The 21,450-nt window shown below is 38.2% G+C and overlaps 1 protein-coding gene across 2 annotated transcripts in view; it reads left to right on the top strand.

Moving 5' to 3' along the window:
• The window catches only part of ANAPC1 (anaphase promoting complex subunit 1), a 53,815-nt gene that overhangs the window by 11,692 nt on the left and 20,673 nt on the right, over positions 1-21,450 (top strand). For both annotated transcript variants that reach the window (XM_070948098.1, XM_070948090.1), the window contains 15 exons: positions 1,853-2,118; positions 2,723-2,814; positions 5,845-5,993; positions 7,753-7,831; positions 7,957-7,993; positions 8,992-9,062; positions 9,521-9,699; positions 10,182-10,408; positions 13,427-13,545; positions 14,475-14,746; positions 15,730-15,964; positions 17,639-17,730; positions 17,930-18,064; positions 18,823-18,905; positions 20,086-20,164. In XM_070948098.1, the coding sequence (XP_070804199.1) occupies positions 1,853-2,118; positions 2,723-2,814; positions 5,845-5,993; positions 7,753-7,831; positions 7,957-7,993; positions 8,992-9,062; positions 9,521-9,699; positions 10,182-10,408; positions 13,427-13,545; positions 14,475-14,746; positions 15,730-15,964; positions 17,639-17,730; positions 17,930-18,064; positions 18,823-18,905; positions 20,086-20,164 (2,115 nt within the window). The remainder of the gene's footprint in view (positions 1-1,852; positions 2,119-2,722; positions 2,815-5,844; positions 5,994-7,752; positions 7,832-7,956; positions 7,994-8,991; positions 9,063-9,520; positions 9,700-10,181; positions 10,409-13,426; positions 13,546-14,474; positions 14,747-15,729; positions 15,965-17,638; positions 17,731-17,929; positions 18,065-18,822; positions 18,906-20,085; positions 20,165-21,450) is intronic.

The raw sequence follows: 21,450 nt of genomic DNA, 5'->3' as shown, positions 1-21,450 counted from the left end.
ATGGTTCCCCACCATCTTGCAGACACATAGGACCAGTTCCTCAATCTCAGCCATTTGAGTCAATAAGTGTAATGTTATGCGAGAGTGACCTTGCCAGGTGAGGGGAAGAGATACTGCCTAGGAAATCATCAGACTCGAAAGGGGGAAACCCCCAGTGGCTTAAGGCTCAGAAGAAGAAAGTTAAGAAGGAGCCATCCTGACTGATCAGGCAGTTAAAAGTGGCAGTGGGAGTAATTGACTACTGCAATGCACTCTACATAAGGCTGCCCTGGAAGACCATCTGAAAGTCTCAAGTGGTTCAGAATGCGGCAGTGCAGGCAGTGATGGAAATGTCTTAATATGCCTAGGTAACACCTATGCTTCATGAACTGATGCCAGCTTGTTTTGGGGTGTGATTCAAGGTGCTGGTTGCTACCTATAAAGCCCTATATAGCATAAGGCATAAGGCCTAGTTACTTGTTGCCAATAGTATCTGCTCAGCCGGTTTAATTTGACAGGATTGGTGTGCTTTGGGTCCCATTGATTAAAGAATGCCACCTGTCAGGACCCTGAAAATGTGTCTGTACCTGCTGTTTAGAAGGGGTTTGGCCCAGAAATTTATGTAATCCCCAATTTATTGGTATTTTGACGGCTCTGAATATGTGGTTCTTTGCCCAGGCTTTTGATGAGGATAATTGACATGCCTTTTCTTCCTTTTCGGTATTATTTATTTATATATCATTCAAATTATATACCCCCATCTCACCTTATTGAAACCAATAAAAACATTAAAACAGTATATAATAACATTAAATTGGTTTAAAATTAACAAGATGGGATGGAAGGGAGCAAGATGCACATGGGGGCAGGTGGGATCTTAATTTAGTCCATTAACTACCTCCAGAATGATGCACCCCCATTGGGATCCCAGGCCAGTTGGCAGGTCTTCAGCCCTTTTTGGAAGGTCAAAAGGGTGAATGCAGATCTCACCAGGGGAGGGGGATGGACGGACACAATGTTTCAAAGGGTAGGAGGCTCTTTTCCTGGATGCTACCAGCTGGAATTCCTTGACTGACTATGTCCATAGCCTGGCCTCTCTGCCGGCATGAGTGGGATGGCAAATTCCATCATGGTGAGACAGTTCCTCAGGTAAGCTGGACCCATGCTATGAAGGGTTTTAAAGGTGATAACCAACACCTTGAATTGGACCTAGAAGTAAACTGGCAATCAGTGCAGCTTGTGGAACAGCAATGAAACGTGGGCTGCCTTAGGGATCCCAAGAACAGTCCTTGTGGCTGATTCTGTGCCAGCTGTAGCTTCTAGATACTCTTCAAGGGTAGCCCCATGTAGAGTGCATTACAGTAGTCCAAGCAAGGCATGCCAGTGTTCCCTTCTGAATTTAGTTTCTCTGCCATCTCTGTTCTTTTGTGTTGTTCTTGTGTTTTTATATTTGTTTTTGTTCCTTGTTTTAAATGTTTTTAGCAATTTATAAATCACCCAAAGTTGCTGGAGGTCAGGCAGGATATAAATTTAATAAATTATTATTATAATTATTCCCAATGAATTACCATGCTGGATAGTAATTATCATATTTATTTATTTATTAAATTTGTATGCTGCCCATGTCACTTACAAGTTATTCTAGGCAGCTTACAACCAAGCAACAAGATCAAATGTTAAAATATTAAAATAATAAATATTATCTAACTATATTTGCCTCAATTTTTTAGAATTCCAGCATGTGATACTAATATGTATATTTTAAACATTACCTTTGTTATTTCTGACCTTAGTTGTTATTGTGTCAAAATGCTAACAAACCTAACAATCCAGTATGAAGCACTCTTATTACCTGTTATTTTTATTTTACTAGGACTGGGAATATTTATTAAATTCAGACTACCATAAAAATATTGAGTCTCACCCTTTGGCTAAAGCTCTGCGACTGGATCCATTGGAAGCCAAATTCCCTAAGGATAATCCTTCACACAACCACTGCTTGGATTCCACCACTCTTCTCTTCCCCCACATCCCTGTAATTTTCTGTGTGCTGCATTTAATCTATGAGGAACTCAAGCTGAACTGCTTGATGAGTGAAGGAATTCGTTCTCTTGTTGTTCTTCTGGTACAACTGGCAAGGTGGGATCTCCTTGAAAGAAATTTGAGCTAGTTGTGTTCTTTGGTGGCAATTAAGTCAGTTTGGAACAAAACTTGTAAGCAGATATAACTTACTCTGAATTTTATCTGCTACATTTCAGCAGAGTGAATACAAGAGAAAGGAGAAAAGGCTTCTTTTGCTGAGTTCGTTTTTGTTTGCCTCTTCATTGTTGAGAACTTCAACAAAGGCCTTTTCCAAATGCTTTCTCCACTGAGATAATTTCCCTCCACAAAAGAAAAAGCCATGTCAGCAATGTCCCAGATCTGTCTGGCACCAAGAGAATATTTTTTGTTTACCCCAAAATTAAAAAAAAACAGTTTTGAATAATGGAATATTGTTTTGTTCCAGTTTTACTGTAATTTTTGCTGTTGCATATTGCTTTATTACTGTTGTAATCACTACTTTTGTTTTTATCTATATAATGTTAACAGTTTTATTGTAAACCACAGTTTATATGTTGCATGCTTTTAACAAATAGGCACTCTAACAAGGGAAGTGTCATATAATTTAAATATATAATAAATAAGTAAATACATGTCTTATATTTTTTGTATTCATCATTCAATTTTTATATTCTCCATTTAGGGATTTAAAACTGGAAGCGTACCTTGATTATTATTACAGAGACTATCCCATGCTTGTCAAGGATTCCAAGCAAACATGCATAATTGATCCCAGTAAGTATCAAGAAAAAAATTAGAATTCTTGACCGAAGGTAGTGTGCATTATTAATAATTTTAATAAAAATATTTGATTTCCCCCCATGTTTATCATAGAGGTATTAAAGTAATCAAATCTCTGCTGATATCAGCTTTCTTCCTGACTTTTGTGGGAAATCTTGTAACATTGTTTTAGTTAACTGTGAAGTTGAATAAGAAATATATAATGTTTTATGGTTATTATAGCCCATCATAAACAATTCTTATTATATTTCTTCTAAGCACATACACACACAATAAGGTTTTTCTTCTGCTTAAAAACAATTGGCTGCTGTTAGAACGTTTATTTCATAAACCTGAATTTTTGGAAATGAAGAGAATCCTAAGGAGGATTTTTTTGGATGACAGTTTTGTCTTCTGAGTAAATGTGAGAGAAAGCTCATCCTTTTTCAAGTCTGTCAGTAAAATAACACCTTACCACAGATGATATGAATATTATTCTAATTTAAGAATGTGCCCATGCTGTGTATGATAGGTGACACCGAAGAAAAACAAACAGATTCCCATTATAATAATAATAGCAGGGGAAGTACACCTGCCATCAAGGAAGTTAGCTTTGTTTATGTCCAGAAACTATGACTTTTTTCATTCAAGAAAGACTTAGGTATCACCAATGTCCATTTATTATTTTTTAAAAAGTTTTTTATTTTTTATTTTTATACATCTCATTGTGTGAATGGTTAGATTCCTGGGTATCATACATTTCAATACAAATGAACGTAACAATATTATTCCTAATAATTACATTTCATTTTTTCTAATTTTATTAACACATAACTTCTACTATCATCCTTCAGTTCTAAACCTTCTCATAGTTCTTCCATACGTTATATCATCTTAATATCTATTTTTACTATTTCCCCCCTCTTATTTCTACTTCTCTTTTAGCCCTCCCCCCCCTCACCTATCACTCTAGCAATCTGAGCCGTGGTCCTTCCCTTTTTTATTTATTTCATATTTCAGTATGCACTTCTAGCATCAGTCATAATTTCTTTCAAGTATTTACTGTATATCCATTCATATTGTTGTTTTTCCAATCCTTCAATCCTTATAATTCTCATTAAAATATATTCTGCCTTTGTCTAATCTCAAATTGCTTAATTCTAGCTTTTCACTATTACTCACATTTTTATACATATTTAATAATACCCTTGTACAAATTCTATTTGTCTAATTTACAAAATAATTTTCAAATCTATATAATTCTAATAATAGTATACATTACATTACTACATTACTGATATATATATTCAAAAATAATTTTTATCTTTTAGATTATATACAATGCAGTTCTAATATTCATACACATTATTGAAATATTTCCATAAAATATTTTGCTTTACATTTCTTTTCTTTTCCTTTTATCCCACATCTTTCACCCGCATCCAAATTTTTAGTCTCCTTTTTTTTGGGGTTGTCTCCAATTCTTTTCCATTTCATTCTTTTAATTCTTTTATTTCATCTACTCTTAAATCTGTATTTTGACTATACCCTCTAGCTTTCTCTCCCCTCGCCTTTTTCCTCTACCATCTAATTCTACAGCTTCCAACCCCTTTTTCTTCTCCTCAGCTATCTCCCTTTTCTCCCATTTCCTTTTCATATCTTTTAAAGTATTTTCCTTTTGTTCTGATCCCTTATTCACTATCAATTTTAATGATATCTTCTTCTTGTTGTCTTCTTGTTGCTTTCCCAATTCTGCTGTCTCCTCCGCTCCTTCTAGTAGTTCTATTCTTTCCTCTTTGTCCTGGTCTTTACTTGTTGTTCTGTGCATTATATTTTCCAATTTTTGATCTATATGATCTATACATCCAAATATTTCCATCATCTCCTTACGTTGTTCTTTTATGAAATCCTTAATGTCTTGGTACATCAGCTCCATTTCATTATCTCCACTTACTTCCATTTTACAGTCAGTCCAATTTAAGAAAAGAAACCAGGGGGTTATCCACGCCTCTTCTAGTCACTTTTATTTGCTCAACAATATTCAGGGGTCATTTGGCCCCTAGTCTTGTTTATTGTACAAATTCCAATAATTTTAAAGTAAATACTCATAGTCCAGCAAATGTGGAAAATCCCAAAGTTACACAGTTCTCCTTTTAGCAGCAGATGATGCTCAAACTTCAAGTTGCTGCTGGCTCTGCGTAATGCTGATAGTCCATTTTTAATTGTTTTAAATTATAAATCTGAGATGTGGGCAGAATTAATAATAATAAAAAACAAGCTCCAGATCGAATTCCAGTATTTTTTAAAATAACTTTTCAATCCCATGTCCTCTCTTTGAGAGTTCAATTTTCTTTTCCTTAGTTTTCTTTTTAAAAAAATCTCTACTTAAATATTCTGTTTTTTTTTTTATGTGCTTATTTCGCCGCTAGCAAATAGTTCAAATATCCTTTCCCCTTGACTTTCTTGGGGTCAAATTTCAATAGAAAATATTCTCTTATCCAGATCACACGCCACTCACTTTCTTCATCCTGCACAGTCTTATGTATTCAATCTGTCTTCGGCTTCATGTCAGCCATGTTTGCTGTCGCTGCTCCTTGTTGTCGGCGGAGGGGGCTTTCCTAGTCAGGGAAGGGAGATGCAGCTCCCCTCTACCTGCTAGGCGATCCCCCTTTACTTCGCCACCCCTCCAGGGTGGCTATGGTCCCGATATGGATCCTCTGATAAGGAGAGGTTGGAGCCAGCCGCGGAGCTCGCGGTCCAGGCTTCCAAAGGCGCCAGAAGTACAACCGGAAGATCACCAATGTCAATTTATATCAGTGCTTTTCAAAATTGGCATCTTTAAATTGTGTGAACTTCAACTCCCAGAATAGAGTCTTATATTTCAACTCCCATGATAGCTGGGGAATTCTGGGAGTTGAAGTCCAGACATCTTAAAGTTGCCTGCTTTGAAAAACCACGGGGTTTATATATAGAAAGTCTAATGCCCAGAAAAAGCATCTTTCAATTCAAATGGTATATGAATGATTCCTGTTCTGTATGATTTAGCCCAAACAGGCTTTATGCATCATCCTTCCTTTTTTTCGGCTGAGCCACCAAGTATCTTTCAGTGGCTGTGCTCTTGCTTGAAGGGAGAAAGTGTGCCACCCTATCCTTACTTGCCTGGAATCTGTGAAAGGAGCAAGCTGGTAGTGTTGGTATGTATTAAACTAACAATCTAGAGAAGTTATTTGATTCATTGAATATGAATTCAAATGGTTAAGAAATGAAAAAAAAAAAGTTTTCAGCTGCAAGCCACCTAGAATTTTCTGGATATGACAAAAAAAGAGATTGAAGGAAGGGAGGAAGACTGGCTGAGTTCACAGATAATTGATTTATTAGGAACGAATTACTCAACAAACAATTGCTGTTATGCTATAGTTCTGCTTCAAATAATGGAGAAAATATATTTGTTTGTATAAACTACTCAGATATGTCTGACAACAGCTTCTTAGCATATGGTTCTAGACAGGGGTGAAATCTAAAATTTGTTACTACCAGTTTGGTGGGCGTGGCTTGGTGGTGGTAATGTGACTGGGTGGGCGTGGCCAACTTTTTTTTTTTTAACTTTTAAAAGCATTTTTTCTACAACCTTAAGAGGTTGCAGAAAAAAATGCTTTTAAAAGCCTCTGACGATCAGCCAACTCAGCTGGGATTTCCAGAGGCTTTTAATGGCATTTTTGTTTTCTACAACCTCTTCGGTCAAAGAGGTTGTAGAAAAAATGCTTTTAAAAGCCTCTGACGATCCCAGCTGAGCCGCGCAATCATCAGAGACTTTTTTTTTACTTTTAAAAGCATTTTTTCGGCCGAAGAGGTTGTAGAAAAAATGCTTTTAAAAGTAAAAAAAAAAACAGCCTCTGATGATCACATGGTTCAACTGGGCATGGAGGGGGGGGCACAGGGATTTTTGCTACCAGTTCTCCAAACCACCCACTGCCATTGCTACCAGATTGGGTGATCCGGTCTGAACTGGGAGCATTTCACCCCTGGTTCTAGATGATATGCTTATGCACAGAATTATTGTGTTATCAGTGAACTGTTGGAGATTTTTTTAAAAGAAAAATGTGCAGGTAGGCAGGTGCCACTTATATTAGTTTATTTCTGCCAGAAAATAACTTGGGTATTACTTAATATAGAAAAAGACATATTCTTCCTCCCTCCCTTATTTAACTTTGAGGATGCTTTCTAAACAAAGATTTGTTACAGTTGAACAGATTCATAATGTACCTTTAAATAGGTTTTTTTTCCTATTCTCTGAGAGAGAAATACATACTGGAATTTGGAATTTCAATATTTATTTTACTTATTTATTAAATTTTGATGTCTAATATAGAAATGCACCTGTTTTCCTTAACAAAAAAACAAACAAACAAAAGTTGTAAATATATTTATTTGAAATAAGATTTTGAGCAGTAACGTTCCATCAGGTGTAATGAAACCAAAATTCTGGAAGCATAATTTAGGTATTAGCATGGATACCCTTCCTAAATTAGAGCACTATTATGCGAGCTGTGAAGTTGATGCCATGGCAACAGGATGCGACTCCCCAACAGTGTCTCCTGCCTATGGCAATGTTTGTTTTACATACAGATTTCAAATAATCTGGCACTATCAGCTGAAATGATCTGAAGGTAAAGAATTAGATTCTGTCTAAGGCCTTGAACGGTTACTGCTTATAAATAATATTGGTTTTAATAAGTTAATAGTCTGAATCTAAAGAATGCTGCTTCATACCTTCATGTAAATTTTCCACTGGCTTATCTGGCCTTGAATATGGAAGTGCACCCTCATGTATATTTAGTAAAGATCTCCAGGTTATTTAACCTCAAATATTGGCTCATATCTTTTCCTGCTAAGATGAATTTGCTGGTTCTTATGTAAATAGACTCTAATGCAGCATTACTTTCTCCCGAGCAGAGCGTTGTACTGTATATACTTGGTGATGAAAGTGCTGTTTCAAATGAAGCCTCCAACTATTTATCCAGGATAACATCAGGTAATACAATTTTAGAGCTATGCAGATTCTGAAATGGATGTTTTTACCTATTACTTGTTGCATCAACCCTGCTATAAAAAGACAGGAGTGCTTGCATTTGCATTGCTTCTCCTTTTCTCTTTTAGGACAGCGAAAGCAGCAGATGGAACAGGAAGAATCTAGGTATGTTATTTGGTGGAGGAGAGAGTGTTGCCATTTGGAATCTGTTCTCATTTGTTCTCATGAGAGCTCTCATGAATGTAGCTCTAAAGATATTTAAGGGGCTCCCTTGTGTTTTTGCACCTCTCCAGTTTCTTCTTTCACTATTTAAGTATGTTGTACTTCTTTTCCCTGCAAGGCTGCAAAATGAAGGAGTTAGCGTGGACAGAGAGACTGAGACTCACATTTACTGTTAAGAAAGAGGGATCTTGCCCATATTCTTCTAACAATAGCAATACCACTTAGACTTATATACCGTTTTACAATGCTTTAGAGCCCTCTCTGAGCGGTTTACAGAGTCCGCATACTGCCCCCAACAATATGGGTCCTCATTTTACCCACCTCGGAAGGATGGAAGGCTGAGTCAACCTTGAGCCTGGTGAGATTTGAACTGCCAAATTGCAGGCAGCTGGCAATCAGCAGAAGTAGCCTGCAGTATTGCACTCTAACCACTACGCACCGTAGCTCTAGATTGGCTTGCAGGACTCCTTTCCTGTGGGTTTTTCCCCTCCTTTTCAGGCAATATTTGATTAAAAGTGTTGGGACTCATGTTTCTGGAAATTGTGTATTCTGACTTGTTGCAGTTACAGCCCTTCTTGTCAGCTATTACATAACACTAGCAAAGCTATTAAAAAATTGCCTTCTGCTCTCTTCAGCAGCCCAGATTTCATAGTTGTAAAAGTCTATGGAGATTCATAGTTGTAAGTGCTTGGAAATTTTTGTAAACGTTTTCTCTCCAAGCATCCTGACTTGCCTTTCCCTTATTTCCCATTTATAAATTTCTGGGTACTTTGTTTATTCCAGAAATGTTATTTTATGACTCCAATAATACCTGGCAAGCATACAGAGGAAGTAGGGAATTGAGGTCCTTTTGAAGGGTCAACATGTTGGGAGAGGATGCAGCAGATATATCTTTGGGTGTCAAAAGGATCAGTAAGTTATATTTATTTCCTTGTTAGCAGATGCAGTATGAGGAACAGTCCATCTGCTTCTAGTCTTGCAGAAAAACTAGTTGTCTGGATGGCAAATGTAGGTAAGGAGTCTTCTATTTTTTGTTTGTTTTGTTTTTTCAGAGGGTAAGGAGTTTGTACATCAAACCAAAGACATTTGAATAGGTTTGACATGCAGTGTTTGACTTCCTAAATATATTTGGAGACTGGAAACTTCATTTTTAAGTGATTAATATATGAAGCTAGAAACAGGCAGTAAATTTAGTGAACCAGTGGCAATTTGAATGGTGGACTGCTGCTTGAAAACTATCCCATTATTGTCATAGGCCAAAACAGATTTTATAATTTAGTTATTGCAATTTGGTACAGGACAATAGTGGGATAAAAGAAATACGCATATCCAGTTTAAGAATAGTCTTTGCAGTTCTGTTCTGTGGGAAATTTTCTCTCTTTGTTCCTGGGGCCTTAAATGGACTGATAGAATATTCTGTAAATATGGACTTCTAGAATGTGAAATGATTCTCATTCTCTCTCTAAAAAGGATTCACTTTAAGAGACCTGGAGACTTTGCCTTTTGGAGTTGCTCTTCCTATCAGAGACGCAATCTATCACTGTCGACAGCAGCCTGCCTCTGACTGGCCAGAAGCAGTCTGCCTTCTGATCGGCCGTCAAGATCTTTCCAAACAGGCTCGTGAGGGAAACCTTCCAAAATGTAAAGCAGTAAGTAATTGAATTTAAAAAAAAAAGCAAAACTGAGAAAATCATTTTCAAGTATTCCTTTCCATAATTTGATGTAGTTAGATGTAGATTAGTGGGGTTTTTGTCATTTAAATAAAAGTTGCATTTTCCCGCAAAGAAGGTCAAACAAATATTTGAATATGCATCCTTGTAGTCAAAGATTGAGTCAAAGTGCAAATCTATAGAGAGTAAGATAACCTTGGAGTAATGCAGGAGCTATTGCCTAGGCAAAAAGGGCTGTAGCTATTTTTTAAGTTGAGAAAACCAGATAATATTAGGAAGCAACTGACAGATGTCTTCCTAATTCACTGAACAATAAGAATGAGGAAGTACATCATGATCAGATTTGCAAGTTTCTATTATAATAGCTCATCTCAGTAAAAGTAGATGTAAGCTTTCTTGTAGAATTGATTTCTTGGTCAGGTCCATATAGTGGGGATGACACTATCTTTTTTTCCCCACAGTCTGACCCGCAGATGTTGTCATCCGATTTGCCTGCCACCGTGGAGTCAGAGGAGGAAGATGATGGACTGAATGATATGAACCAGGAAGTGATGTCACTGATATGGAGTGAAGACCTGAGAGTGCAAGAGGTGCGCAGGCTTCTACAAAGTGCCCATCCAGTTCGTGTCAATGTAGTTCAGATGCCAGAAGTCAGTGACCATGAATATATTGAAGAAAAAGAAAACCGGTAATTTATTATTTTTTTTGGCCTCTATACTTTATATACAAAGTACAAAGAACTGTACTTTGTTGCATTGCAGAACATTATACTGGGAAGTACTAGTTCTTATACTTTTGCTAGAGTAAATTACCATCCTATCCAAGACACCGCATGTGCACCTCCACTATGGAAGTTACAGCCCTTTCAGTGTTAAGAAATTCTTCTCACTCCCTTGGCTGGTTAGACAATAGAGTCCGCTGATTGGCAGAAAATAGATTTCTGTTTTGCAGCTGCCATTAATAGAAGGAATCCAAGCAATCTGATCCTCTCAGTCACTGACTGGCAATTAACATTTTCTCCCTGTTGCCAAAACAGAAACAGTGACATGCAATGAGAGCAGAATAATAGGGCTACGCTTGGAAACTCAGGTTCTCTGAGGTTTTTTATGGTTTATATCCTTGCAGGGAATTGGATGGCTGAATCACTTCCACTAGTACTCACAATAGCACCATCCTCAGTTGGTTTACTCTTACTGGCTTTTGCATGTGGTGGTGGTGGGGGACATACTGAGGAACAGAAGACAGAGGGAGAAGGAACAGATAGCTTCCCAACTCCTGGGAGGACTGAAAATGGATGTTTCTCCCCGTATTGATGTACTACTGCCTGTGCATGGGATAGATCTTTATCTCAGGGAGATTTTGTCTATTAGATCATGTCAACCACTGCCAGAGCTTGTCTGAGGAAGGAAATGCGATCGCAACACCTTTTAAGGTCTGAAGATAAAGAGTACACTGAAGTGACATTAGTAGTGTTCACACAGCACAATGAATCCCAAATTAACCTCTTTAAGCCTAGCATGTTGTGCGAATCTGGCATAATGTAATGAGCGTAATATAAACATTATCTAAATACAGTAGATCAAAACTCCACTAGCTTTGTTGTCATTTGATGTTTTTAAAATATTTGACAAAGTAAAAAACCCATTCTTTTTAAAAAATGGTTTGGAAAATGGGATTTTGAAATAAGTCTCTCTTCATAATTAATCAGTGGTAGTCACTACTAAAAGCAGCAGTTGGTATCAGTGAATAGAATCTGGAATATTTTCAGATATATAGAGGTAACCAACAAAAATGCCACTGAGCTTTTAGCAAATATTTGGAGAGTTATTCAAGGCCTTCGTGTAAAAATGAAACATGAAATTAGTATTTCCAGACTATATGTTTATTTCAGTGGTGGGTTTCAAATTTTTTTACTACCGGTTCTGCGGGCGTGGATTGGTGGGCGTGGCATGGTGGGTGTGGCAGAGGAAGGTTACTGCAAAATCCCTATTTCCTCCCGATCAGCTGGGACTCGGGAGGCAGAGAATAGATGGTGGCGGGGCCAGTCAGAGGTGGTATTTACCGGTTCTCCGAACTACTTAAAATTTCTGCTACTGGTTCTCCGAACTACTCAAAATTTCCACTACCGGTTCTCCAGAACTGGTTAGAACCTGCTGAAACTCACATCTGGTTTATTTTTTCATGAAGCTTAGTAGTGATGCACCTCAATTACAATTTGAATTAAACCAATAACCTTATTTTGGTTATGCTTGACGGAGTCAGAACATCTTGTGGGCATCCAATTCATCAGTGTAGATTTACACAAATCATGCTCCATTTGCAGGAGAAGAGAAAGGAGGTGATTCACTCAGCTGTACTTGCGGCCCAATTAAAACTTGAGATGGGAGATGGTTATGGAGAAACAATCTAAGCAGTATTTAAAGATTTTGAACGGTAGTTGTTATAGGAACAACTTACAGAATTGTTTTGAGCTGCTAAGATAGCATGAGAAGCCACTGTCTGCTATGAGGCAAGAGCATTGATCATGCAGAAAAGACCCATGGAATGGACACCTGTTAGAGCCAGACTTTTGTGTAGTAATAGAGGACAGAATTCGCACTGTGTCAATCTTCATCTTACTCAGGGAGAAGTTTGCCTTCAGTTTTACTTGTTACACTTTAGCCTTGTACATTTATTTGTCACTTGATTATTGCTATACCAAGCGCTGAATGAATGAATGAATGAATTCATGCATTCATTCATTCATTCGATCAACCACCCATATTATGTTGAATTCTTGGTGGCTCTTTTATTAGGATGTTTTCACTGAAGAAGGGCCAATTTTTGAGGAAATTAAATCATTCTGTAATAGAAATCTCTGAGCACGAAAATGGCTATTTGCAAAATGTTGAGACATATATACATTTCTTGCACATATGACAGGTGGGGGTACAACTTCTTCCCTACTTCAGGAGGCACCATCTTAATGTAGTCACTGATAAATAGGAAGGGGGGGGTTAGGTACACAGCCATTTTCAAGATACCTTTCAATATACCTGATTAATGAAACTGAGAGAATGAAATTCACAGAGTCCCATTAAGAATCTTATGTGAGCAGCTGGGAGAAGTATCTTAGCTATTCATATTCATGCATCAGCAACACTTAGTTTTAAAATCTTTCTCTTAAGTGACTGATGCAGTTGTAAAGCTATCTATTATAGGCTGTTTCTTACTGTTTTATAATTGTACTGTACTCTCTTTTTATTCATTCATATCTATTGAATTTAAGAAATATATATGCTGCTTTCCCCATTTATAAAACAACTTGCCCAAAGCAGATCACAAAATAGTGATTTTTAAATGGAAGAACTTTGGTCCATATATAAGTTGTGTAACGTATTTATTGAGAGCCAGTTTGGGATAAATGATTAAGGTACCTGGATCGAAACTATGACTAGCCTCAGTCCTGTCCTAGGCGTGAAGCCACCTGAGTGACCTTGGGCCAGTTACTCTCTCACACCCCAGGAAGCAGGCGATGACTAACTACTTCTGAAATTCCCTTGCCAAGAAAACTGCAGGGACTCAGCAAAGAAGTTGCTAGGAGTCAACACTAACTTAAGAGCACAACCTCCCTCCCCCACCTCTGCACCATATTTATTAATATCAGCAGTTGGCCGCTTTCCATTTATTTTAAATATTGTTGCTTACACCCTCTCTTCTGTTACAGGCTTCTGCAGTTGTGTCAAAGAACTATGGCTCTCCCTTTGGGAAGGGGGATGTTTACTTTGTTTTCTTATCACCCAGTTCCAACGGAGCCGTTGCCTATTCCCAAACTGAACCTGACAGGTATATTCAGCAGAATGATGCATGCTTTGATGTGTACTTGGGTGAAGACGTGAAATTATTTAGGCTAAAATTTTGTTTTATCAACAGTATTTTACCATCCTAGCTGGGGAATGATGATAATTGTAGTGTGATCCCTAAAATAGGCATTTTCCTATTAAAGGACACCCCAAATTCCAGCTTTACCTACTTAGTACCTACCTCCAACCTGCCTCTACCTCCAGCCCTATATTTAGTGCAGCCACTGGCTATCGCAAATTTGTCCATCCCAAGCCTTCAATACATTTGTGGAAAGGGGCATTTAGGAACCAGGATTTTTAGATGTTAAACTGATGAATGCACTGAGGGAGAGAGCCAGCCAAGACAGCTACTGCAACCACCACATCAATTGCTACAACAATTTTGTTTATGCATCCACTTGTTTTTGGGACCTGAGAGGTGTTACAGAATTGGGAAGAATCATATCCTGTAGAATTGGGAGGTTTTCCCATGTATATCCACATCGTATCTTGTGACGCATGGAGGCTGTGCTCCTTATGCTGCCTCTTCCTGAACTGTGCAGGTGTAGAATGGGGGAAAAAAACCCCTGTATCCAAACCTGTTCTGCTATTCAGAGTTAATCTAACATTCCTTCATTCTCCTACCTTGCACTTATAATACTCCTTTTTTCAAACAGTCCCAAGTGATTTCCCTTTTTATTTCTCCTTTGTACTAAATAATCTTTGGATTATTTTCTTTGTTTTGGAGTGCATTTTTTGAAGCACCGAAGCTCCTTGTGTTCAATAGAACTTCTCAAAATAATTTATAAAGGGCTGCTGTCAGTGCTTTGGAACCCCTATTGCACTCAAAAAAACAGAATAAAAAACCTTGTCTTTCTTCTTGTTTTAAACTTCATTTAAAAAAAAAATTTTTTTTTTAATCCACCTATGTAGGCCGGGCTCCCCCTAGGAATACCACAGTGGATCTCAACAGTGGGAACATCGATGTGCCTCCTAATATGGCTTGCTGGGCAAACTTTCACAATGGTGTGGCTGCTGGGTTGAAGATTGCTCCGGCTTCCCAAATAGACTCTGCGTGGATTGTCTACAATAAACCCAAAAACGCTGAACTTGCCAATGAATATGCGGGCTTTCTCATGGCTCTGGGTTTGAATGGCCATCTCACAAAGCTTGCAACACTCAATATCCATGACTACTTAACAAAGGTGAGGCCATAATTGAAAAGTAAGAGGTAGACAATGTTTTCTTTGGGCCAATATATATGTTCTCTTCTTTATATTGGGAGATTATCACACTAAAAGCTGCTTCACAAGTTGAACAGGCCCACTGATTAATTGAGTAGTGAATTTCCTAAACATTTAATTCACTGTAGTGATTGGCATGGATGTTGCATTAATCATACAATTATGTTAATTGTAATGCCGAATCTGTACTGTGGGTAGTTTTCTTGTATTGACAGTAACACGATGGTTTCTAATGCAAGCTTTACAAATATATTATACTGAATATTAACGCTTTTATGAATCCTTACAGAATTTTCTATGCTGCAATTTTGACAGCAGTTTTTATATTTGTGGCAGATGTTGTAGTAAGCTATTAATATATAATTAATATATTAATATAAATTGCAGTGCAGTTTAAGAACCACATCACTAACCCATAAAATAAACTCTTGGGTTATTACCAGTTGTAGCTTGTAATAGTAAAAGTACTTCTCTTTAGGTAAGATATGGTATCTAATTTTTTGTGGCTCCTCCCCTTTCCATTGTGGTCTTTCCCCATCAGAAATTTCTCCAGCAAAAAGAACTGCAATTCTTTGGTGGAGATTATTTCGCCTTACATGAGCATGTTTCCCATGAGCCAGAGAGTCCCCGTTGCTCCCAAGGATATATAAATGTTTAAAAGTTAAGAACAATAATTTTACAGTGAGTTTTAATTTTGGTGCACAGTATGTGTGCTTTTGTGTATAGATAGACCTCATTTAGTAACCCCAATTGGGACTGGGAAGTTAATTCTTAAGCAAAGCAGTCACTGAGTAAAACCATGACTATGCTTTTGATTTTATTTCAGCTTTGCTTTATTGACCTGCAAAGGCTGTAAATGCAAATGGTTGTAAACGAGGACTGCCTGTATTGTCTTGGATTCATTCATGCTTCTGATCAAGATGTTTTTTCCCTCCTAATGGCAGGGTCATGAGATGATGAGCATTGGACTGTTGCTAGGTGTTTCTGCTGCCAAGTTGGGTACAATGGATATGTCTATCACCCGGCTGCTCAGTATCCACATACCGGCTCTTTTGCCTCCGACTTCCACCGAGCTGGATGTTCCTCATAATGTGCAAGTGGCGGCTGTGATAGGAATAGGCTTGGTGTACCAAGGGACGGCTCATAGGCACACTGCTGAAGTTCTCTTGTCAGAAATAGGTAAGGAGGAAGCTGATTGGGATTAGATCTGTATTCTACACATGGTCTGAATGATTTCCATGTTGCCGTCTTACAAAGTAAAGGTGACCAATTACACTAAGACAAGGGAAACTCTTAAAGTGGCTGAGGTGAATGCTTAACTTAATTATCAATCAATCAAAATATGTAGCTGCCCATCTCATGAGAAGTGACTCTGAAGGACATGCAACGATCTAATAAAAAACATACCTAAAGACAAGCATTAAAAGTATAAAAAGTCAACATTAAAAATAGAAGTTAATCAAAAGTATACAAACCCCAGGCAGTGAAAGAATGAATATATTATCCACCTCCATAGTGGAGCCAAACATATCTCAGGTTCCCTGGGACCCCCCAGGCCTGCTGAAATAATCAGCTCTTGAGGAGCTTCTGGAATATCAAGAGGAATAAAGCTAACCAAACATGTTTCCCCTAAAACAGGATCCACCCCAAAAAGAAGCCCTATCATGTTTTTGAATGCATGCACTCAAATAAAGCCTTACTCCCAAAATTAGTCCTAATTAAGACCCCGCCCATCCCAGGGTGCAGGGGGTGGGAAGAGGTAAAAATTAAGCTAAGATGGGGATGGTGGTGGTGGTGGAGCTGCCCTACTTACTAGACCTCGCACACCCCAACACCTGCCTTGCCGCCTTCTGCGCCACTTCTTCTGTGGCCACCTTCTTCTGCGGCCACTTGCCGCTGCTCGCACATGTCGCCCCTGGCCTCTGTTTGCCATCAGAGCCGTCCGGAAAGCCCTCTGCAGCTGAGAAACAGGCTCTGGATTGACGCATGCAGCGCCCCCTGGCCCCCGTTTCGCCATCAGAGGCCTTCCGGAAAGCCCTCTGCAACCAAGAAACGGGCTCTGGATTGACGTGCGCAGCACCCCTGGCCTCCATTTTGCCATCAGAACCTTCCGGAAAGCCCTCTGTAGCAGATAAAAGAGCTCCGGATCGATCCTGAGCTCTGTTATCAGCTGCAGAGGTCTTTCCGGAAGGCTCGGAGGGCAAATTGGAGGCCGGGGGCAACGCATGTGAGTGGCGGCAAGTGGGCTGACAGCAGGCTCCTGCTGGGAGGGGCTGTCGGTGCCACTGTGTCATGGTGAGTCAAGAATTAGACGCACCTGAAACGAAGCCCTAGTTGTTTTTTCAGGGATCAAAACAAAATAAGGATCTTCTTTTCGGGGAAACACGGTAATTTTGGGGGTGGGGGGGGAGATGTTCCATGAGGTGGGCACCATGGCAGCAAAAGCACACCTCCTGGGACCTACCAAATATAAGTCCCTTGCTCCATCCTGGTTGCTTTTTCCATTTCCACTGTTTTTCTTTCCTCTTCGTTAGTTCTTGGTAGTTTTCTTTACTTGTTCTTAATTTATTTGTAATCGTCGTTTCTTGTTCTTAATTTGGTGCAAAGTACTTTGCATAAAAAAAAACCAAGATTTCCCATTTTACCAGGATTTTGAAAGAGAGATTGGATAGTTCCAGTTATCTTACAAAATGAGTTGAAATGTGAAAAATGGTCTGAACATCTGAGGACCATCAGTTGTGTCTAAGCTTTTTAGTGATAAAAATAGTTCAGATATATTGAATAAAAATGGAATGTTAGCTTGCTCATTTTAAAAGTTGATTAATAGTTGGATATATGTATATACTTACCCAGGGCGGCCCCCAGGTCCTGAAATGGAATATTGCACTGACAGAGAGTCCTATTCACTGGCTGCTGGCTTAGCTTTGGGCATGGTTTGTCTTGGGGTAAGTGTGCTTTTTTCTCCTCTCAGTTTTTATGTCAGGTATGTATGCTATAGTTTCCTTCAGAAACTGTAAATGTCAATTTGCTGAACAAGTTGTATATTTTAAGTTTCCCTGCAAATAACAGGAATTGAATTGGATCACATTTTCTTCAAGTACAGAAAGTAAATAAAATGCTTAGCATTGTTGGTTTCTTCCTCAGCATGGCAGCAATTTGATAGGCATGTCTGATCTGAATGTGCCGGAGCAGCTTTATCAATATATGGTTGGTGGCCACCGGCGTTTTCAAGCTGGAATGCACCGTGAAAAACACAAATCTCCAAGTTATCAAATTAAGGTAATGTTTTTATTTTTTCAACATTGTCTAAGATATTAGATATTACCTAAGTAATAATCTACATCACCTGACACCAACACTACAGATGATACAGTATGGGCAACAGAATTTTTTTGTGCAATTCTGCTATTTGTCCCATTCGCCTTTTTGTTAGTTAGAGCTTTTATTTATTTGCACATGTCAAAAACAGTTTCATTGGCTCATCCACATTATCACTTGTAAAGCTCAGATGTGTTCTATTTAATATGGAACTTTCTCAAGTATCTTCCTTGCTTTTTAAGCCTTAGTAGATTCTACCTGTAATTGACTGTGAGAATAATCTCAAAGAACAGGAGAAAGAGTTGCAACTACAGCAACTGGCAGATAAGAGAAATCTGATTCCAAAGCAAGAATAAAGTTTGCAAAACTGTCTCTCCTTCCTTCCCTAGTTCTCTTTAGGCTAAAAGCAGAGAGTGGGAAGGCACATGTAAAATTGCAGAATTCTGTTACTGTAATCCTATAAACATGTTGCATGTTTAATTTTCAATGCAGTATTTCATCACACACATTTTTTGCAAACACCTTCCTAATTACAGTATGTAGTTTTGACTTCAGAACTGCTTCATAGACTTCATGGAAAAGTAAAGAATATGGTTCCCATATTGAATTAGGAGGTGTAAATTAGTTCATAGCAAACTAAATGAAAGTATCCCTCATCCATAGAAGTTTGCAGTATCCATTGCTATAGGATTTTAACTGAATGTATGTTTTATTAACAGGAAGGAGATACTATAAATGTGGATGTAACTTGCCCAGGTGCAACTTTGGCATTAGCCATGATCTATCTCAAGACCAACAACAGGTATGAGGCTAGGAGATATGGTTAGATACAATGTATGGCACACTTAGGATCAGGGGATATTTTGTGTCTTAGGAAAAAATAGTCATGTTGCTCTTCCCAAGCAGTCTATTTGTTCCTACCCTAGTTACCTTTAAACATGAATGGTTAACTGCATTGGTTAGATTCAGTTTCACAGCTCAGAGCATGCTATTGCTCAAGCACCTTCTGGAACTTTTTAAAGTAGCAATCTTTTTTTCCTGGGTTTGTGTGGAAGCTGTAGATGGTGAAAGAGTGCCTAAAACATTCCTTTATACAGCATTTCTGTTTATTATATACTAGTATCAAAATAACATTTTGAATCACTTACATTTTGGTTAAAGAAGTATTTTAAAGTATGAATGCTTAAGGCAGGGGTGAAATGTAAAATTTGTTACTACCGGTTCTGTGGGCGTGGCTTAGTGGGGGTTGGGTAATGTGACTGGGTGGGCGTGGCCAACTTTTTTTTTTTTTTTTAACTTTTCAAAGCATTTTTTCTAACACTTTGAAAAGCCTCTGCCGATCAGGAAACTCAGCTGGGATGGTCAGAGACTTTTCAAAGCATTTTTTTTACCACCTCTTCGGCCAAGAGGTTGCAGAAAAAAATGCTTTGAAAAGCCTCTGACTATCCCAGCTGAGCCGCGCAATCATAAGAGGCTTTTTTTTACTTTTAAAAGCATTTTTTCGTTGGAAGAGGTTGTAGAAAAAATGCTTTGAAAAGTAAAAAAAAAAGCTTCTGAGGATCCTGCAGCTCAGCTGGGCATGGGGGGGGGCACAGGGATTTTTGCTACCGGTTCTCAAAACCACCCGCTGCCATCGCTACCGGATCGGGTGATCCGGTCTGAACCGGGAGCATTTCACCCCTGGTTTAAGGGTAGTTCCACCTACAGTGTTCTCTGTGGGATATGTTAGAGGCTTTGGCATTCAGTAAATATAAGAAAAATTTGCAATTCAGGCTGAGCAAGAAGTGCTGACCCCATTGTATCTTTTTCTAATGTGCAAGGACTGTAGTAGCTGGGCAGTGGATCTGGGAGATTAAAGGAAAAATATATATTGTATAGCGATAGCAAACACAGCCATTTAAGATGCATTGTAACATTTTCCCGTGCTTCATTAGGCAAACGATTTTAATTTACAATTCTCCTTTTATCTTATATTTTGTTAGGTCGATTGCTGACTGGCTTTGTGCTCCAGACACAATGTATTTGTTGGACTTTGTAAAACCAGAATTCCTTTTACTGAGGGTATGTTTATAGTTTGCCTTTATTCTATTAGGAAAGGAAGCAGCTCAAAATAAATTGATAGTGTGCACTGTTATATCAAATCTGTTTAAATGTGCTACAGATTACCTTGCCAGGTAGTTCAATCACTCATTCCAGTGTTCCTCTTCATGCTTTTTATTGATTATGTACTGAGCTAGCTTTTAAAAGCACACAGAGTTCCATCCTGCCACAGTTCAGCTCATTTTGCATTTTACATGCAAGACTTGCTATGGCTAACAGAGATAATAGGCAGCAAAGCACCACATGTCTGCAATATTTACTATATTTTTTGGAATATAAGACGGACCTTACTATAAGACGCACCTAAAAAGTTTATGGCCTTCCTTTTTTCAGGCATTGTTTGGCCCCTTTCCAGTCTTTTTCCGCCTGTTTCTGGGGCTTTTGTCAGCCCATTTTTGAGGCCTTTTTGGGCCGTTTTTGAGACTTTTTTGGCCCATTTTTGAGGCTTTTTAGCCAATTAAAAAAAAAAAAAAAACCAGGCCAAAAAAAGCCCTGAAAATAGGCCCCAAAAGCCTTAAAAATGGGCCCAAAAAAAAAAAGAGGCCTGAAAAAGGCCGAAAAAAGGTCCAAAAACAGGGCGTGTGGAGCCCAAAAAATGGCTGCCGGGAGGGTAGGGCTTTGGCAATATTTGGTCTATAAGATGCACAGACATTTTCGCCCCCTTTTGGGAGACAAAAAAGCATGTCTTATAGTCTGAAAAATACAATATATTCATATTCCCTGTGACTCAATACAGTTCATAACATTTAAGAAATCATCCTTTTAAATTTTTCAGCAACATAAATTTAAATCAGATTGAATCTCATGGCTTAGTTGAATCTAATAAAGCTGTTGCCTGAAAAATAAAGCATTGTGTATATTGTATTCCAAAATTCAAAATGTATTTCTGTAACCTAATCTGCTTGGCAAAATTATGATGGATTTATCTGTGTCATTACTAACTCCATTAGACTGGGACTGGCACATCCCCCCATTGTTCTTTCTGTGAGGTTTATGCTCATATTTGAGATATACTTAAATTAAACTTAAGAAGGGTTTATTGCCTGTTTTAAAATTTTATGCTGGCAATGACAGAAATATATTTAAAACCTTTTTAATCATGAACATTTAAAAAAAATTCCCCACAATGATGTTGGCAATTTATCTTGTTATGTGCTTCCAAGATAATTCATGACAGTTTAATATTTCCCCACAGTGAGAAAAGAAGCACAGAAATTGGTTTATTCTAATAAAGGATTAAATTTAGG

Source organism: Pituophis catenifer, unplaced genomic scaffold (genome assembly GCF_029215685.1).
Source record: "Pituophis catenifer annectens isolate HBS135680 unplaced genomic scaffold, rPitCat1.0.hap2 SCAF_1, whole genome shotgun sequence".
NCBI lineage: Eukaryota > Metazoa > Chordata > Lepidosauria > Squamata > Colubridae > Pituophis > Pituophis catenifer.
Note: the sequence above shows the minus strand (reverse complement) of the source record. Positions and strands in the feature narration are given on the sequence as shown.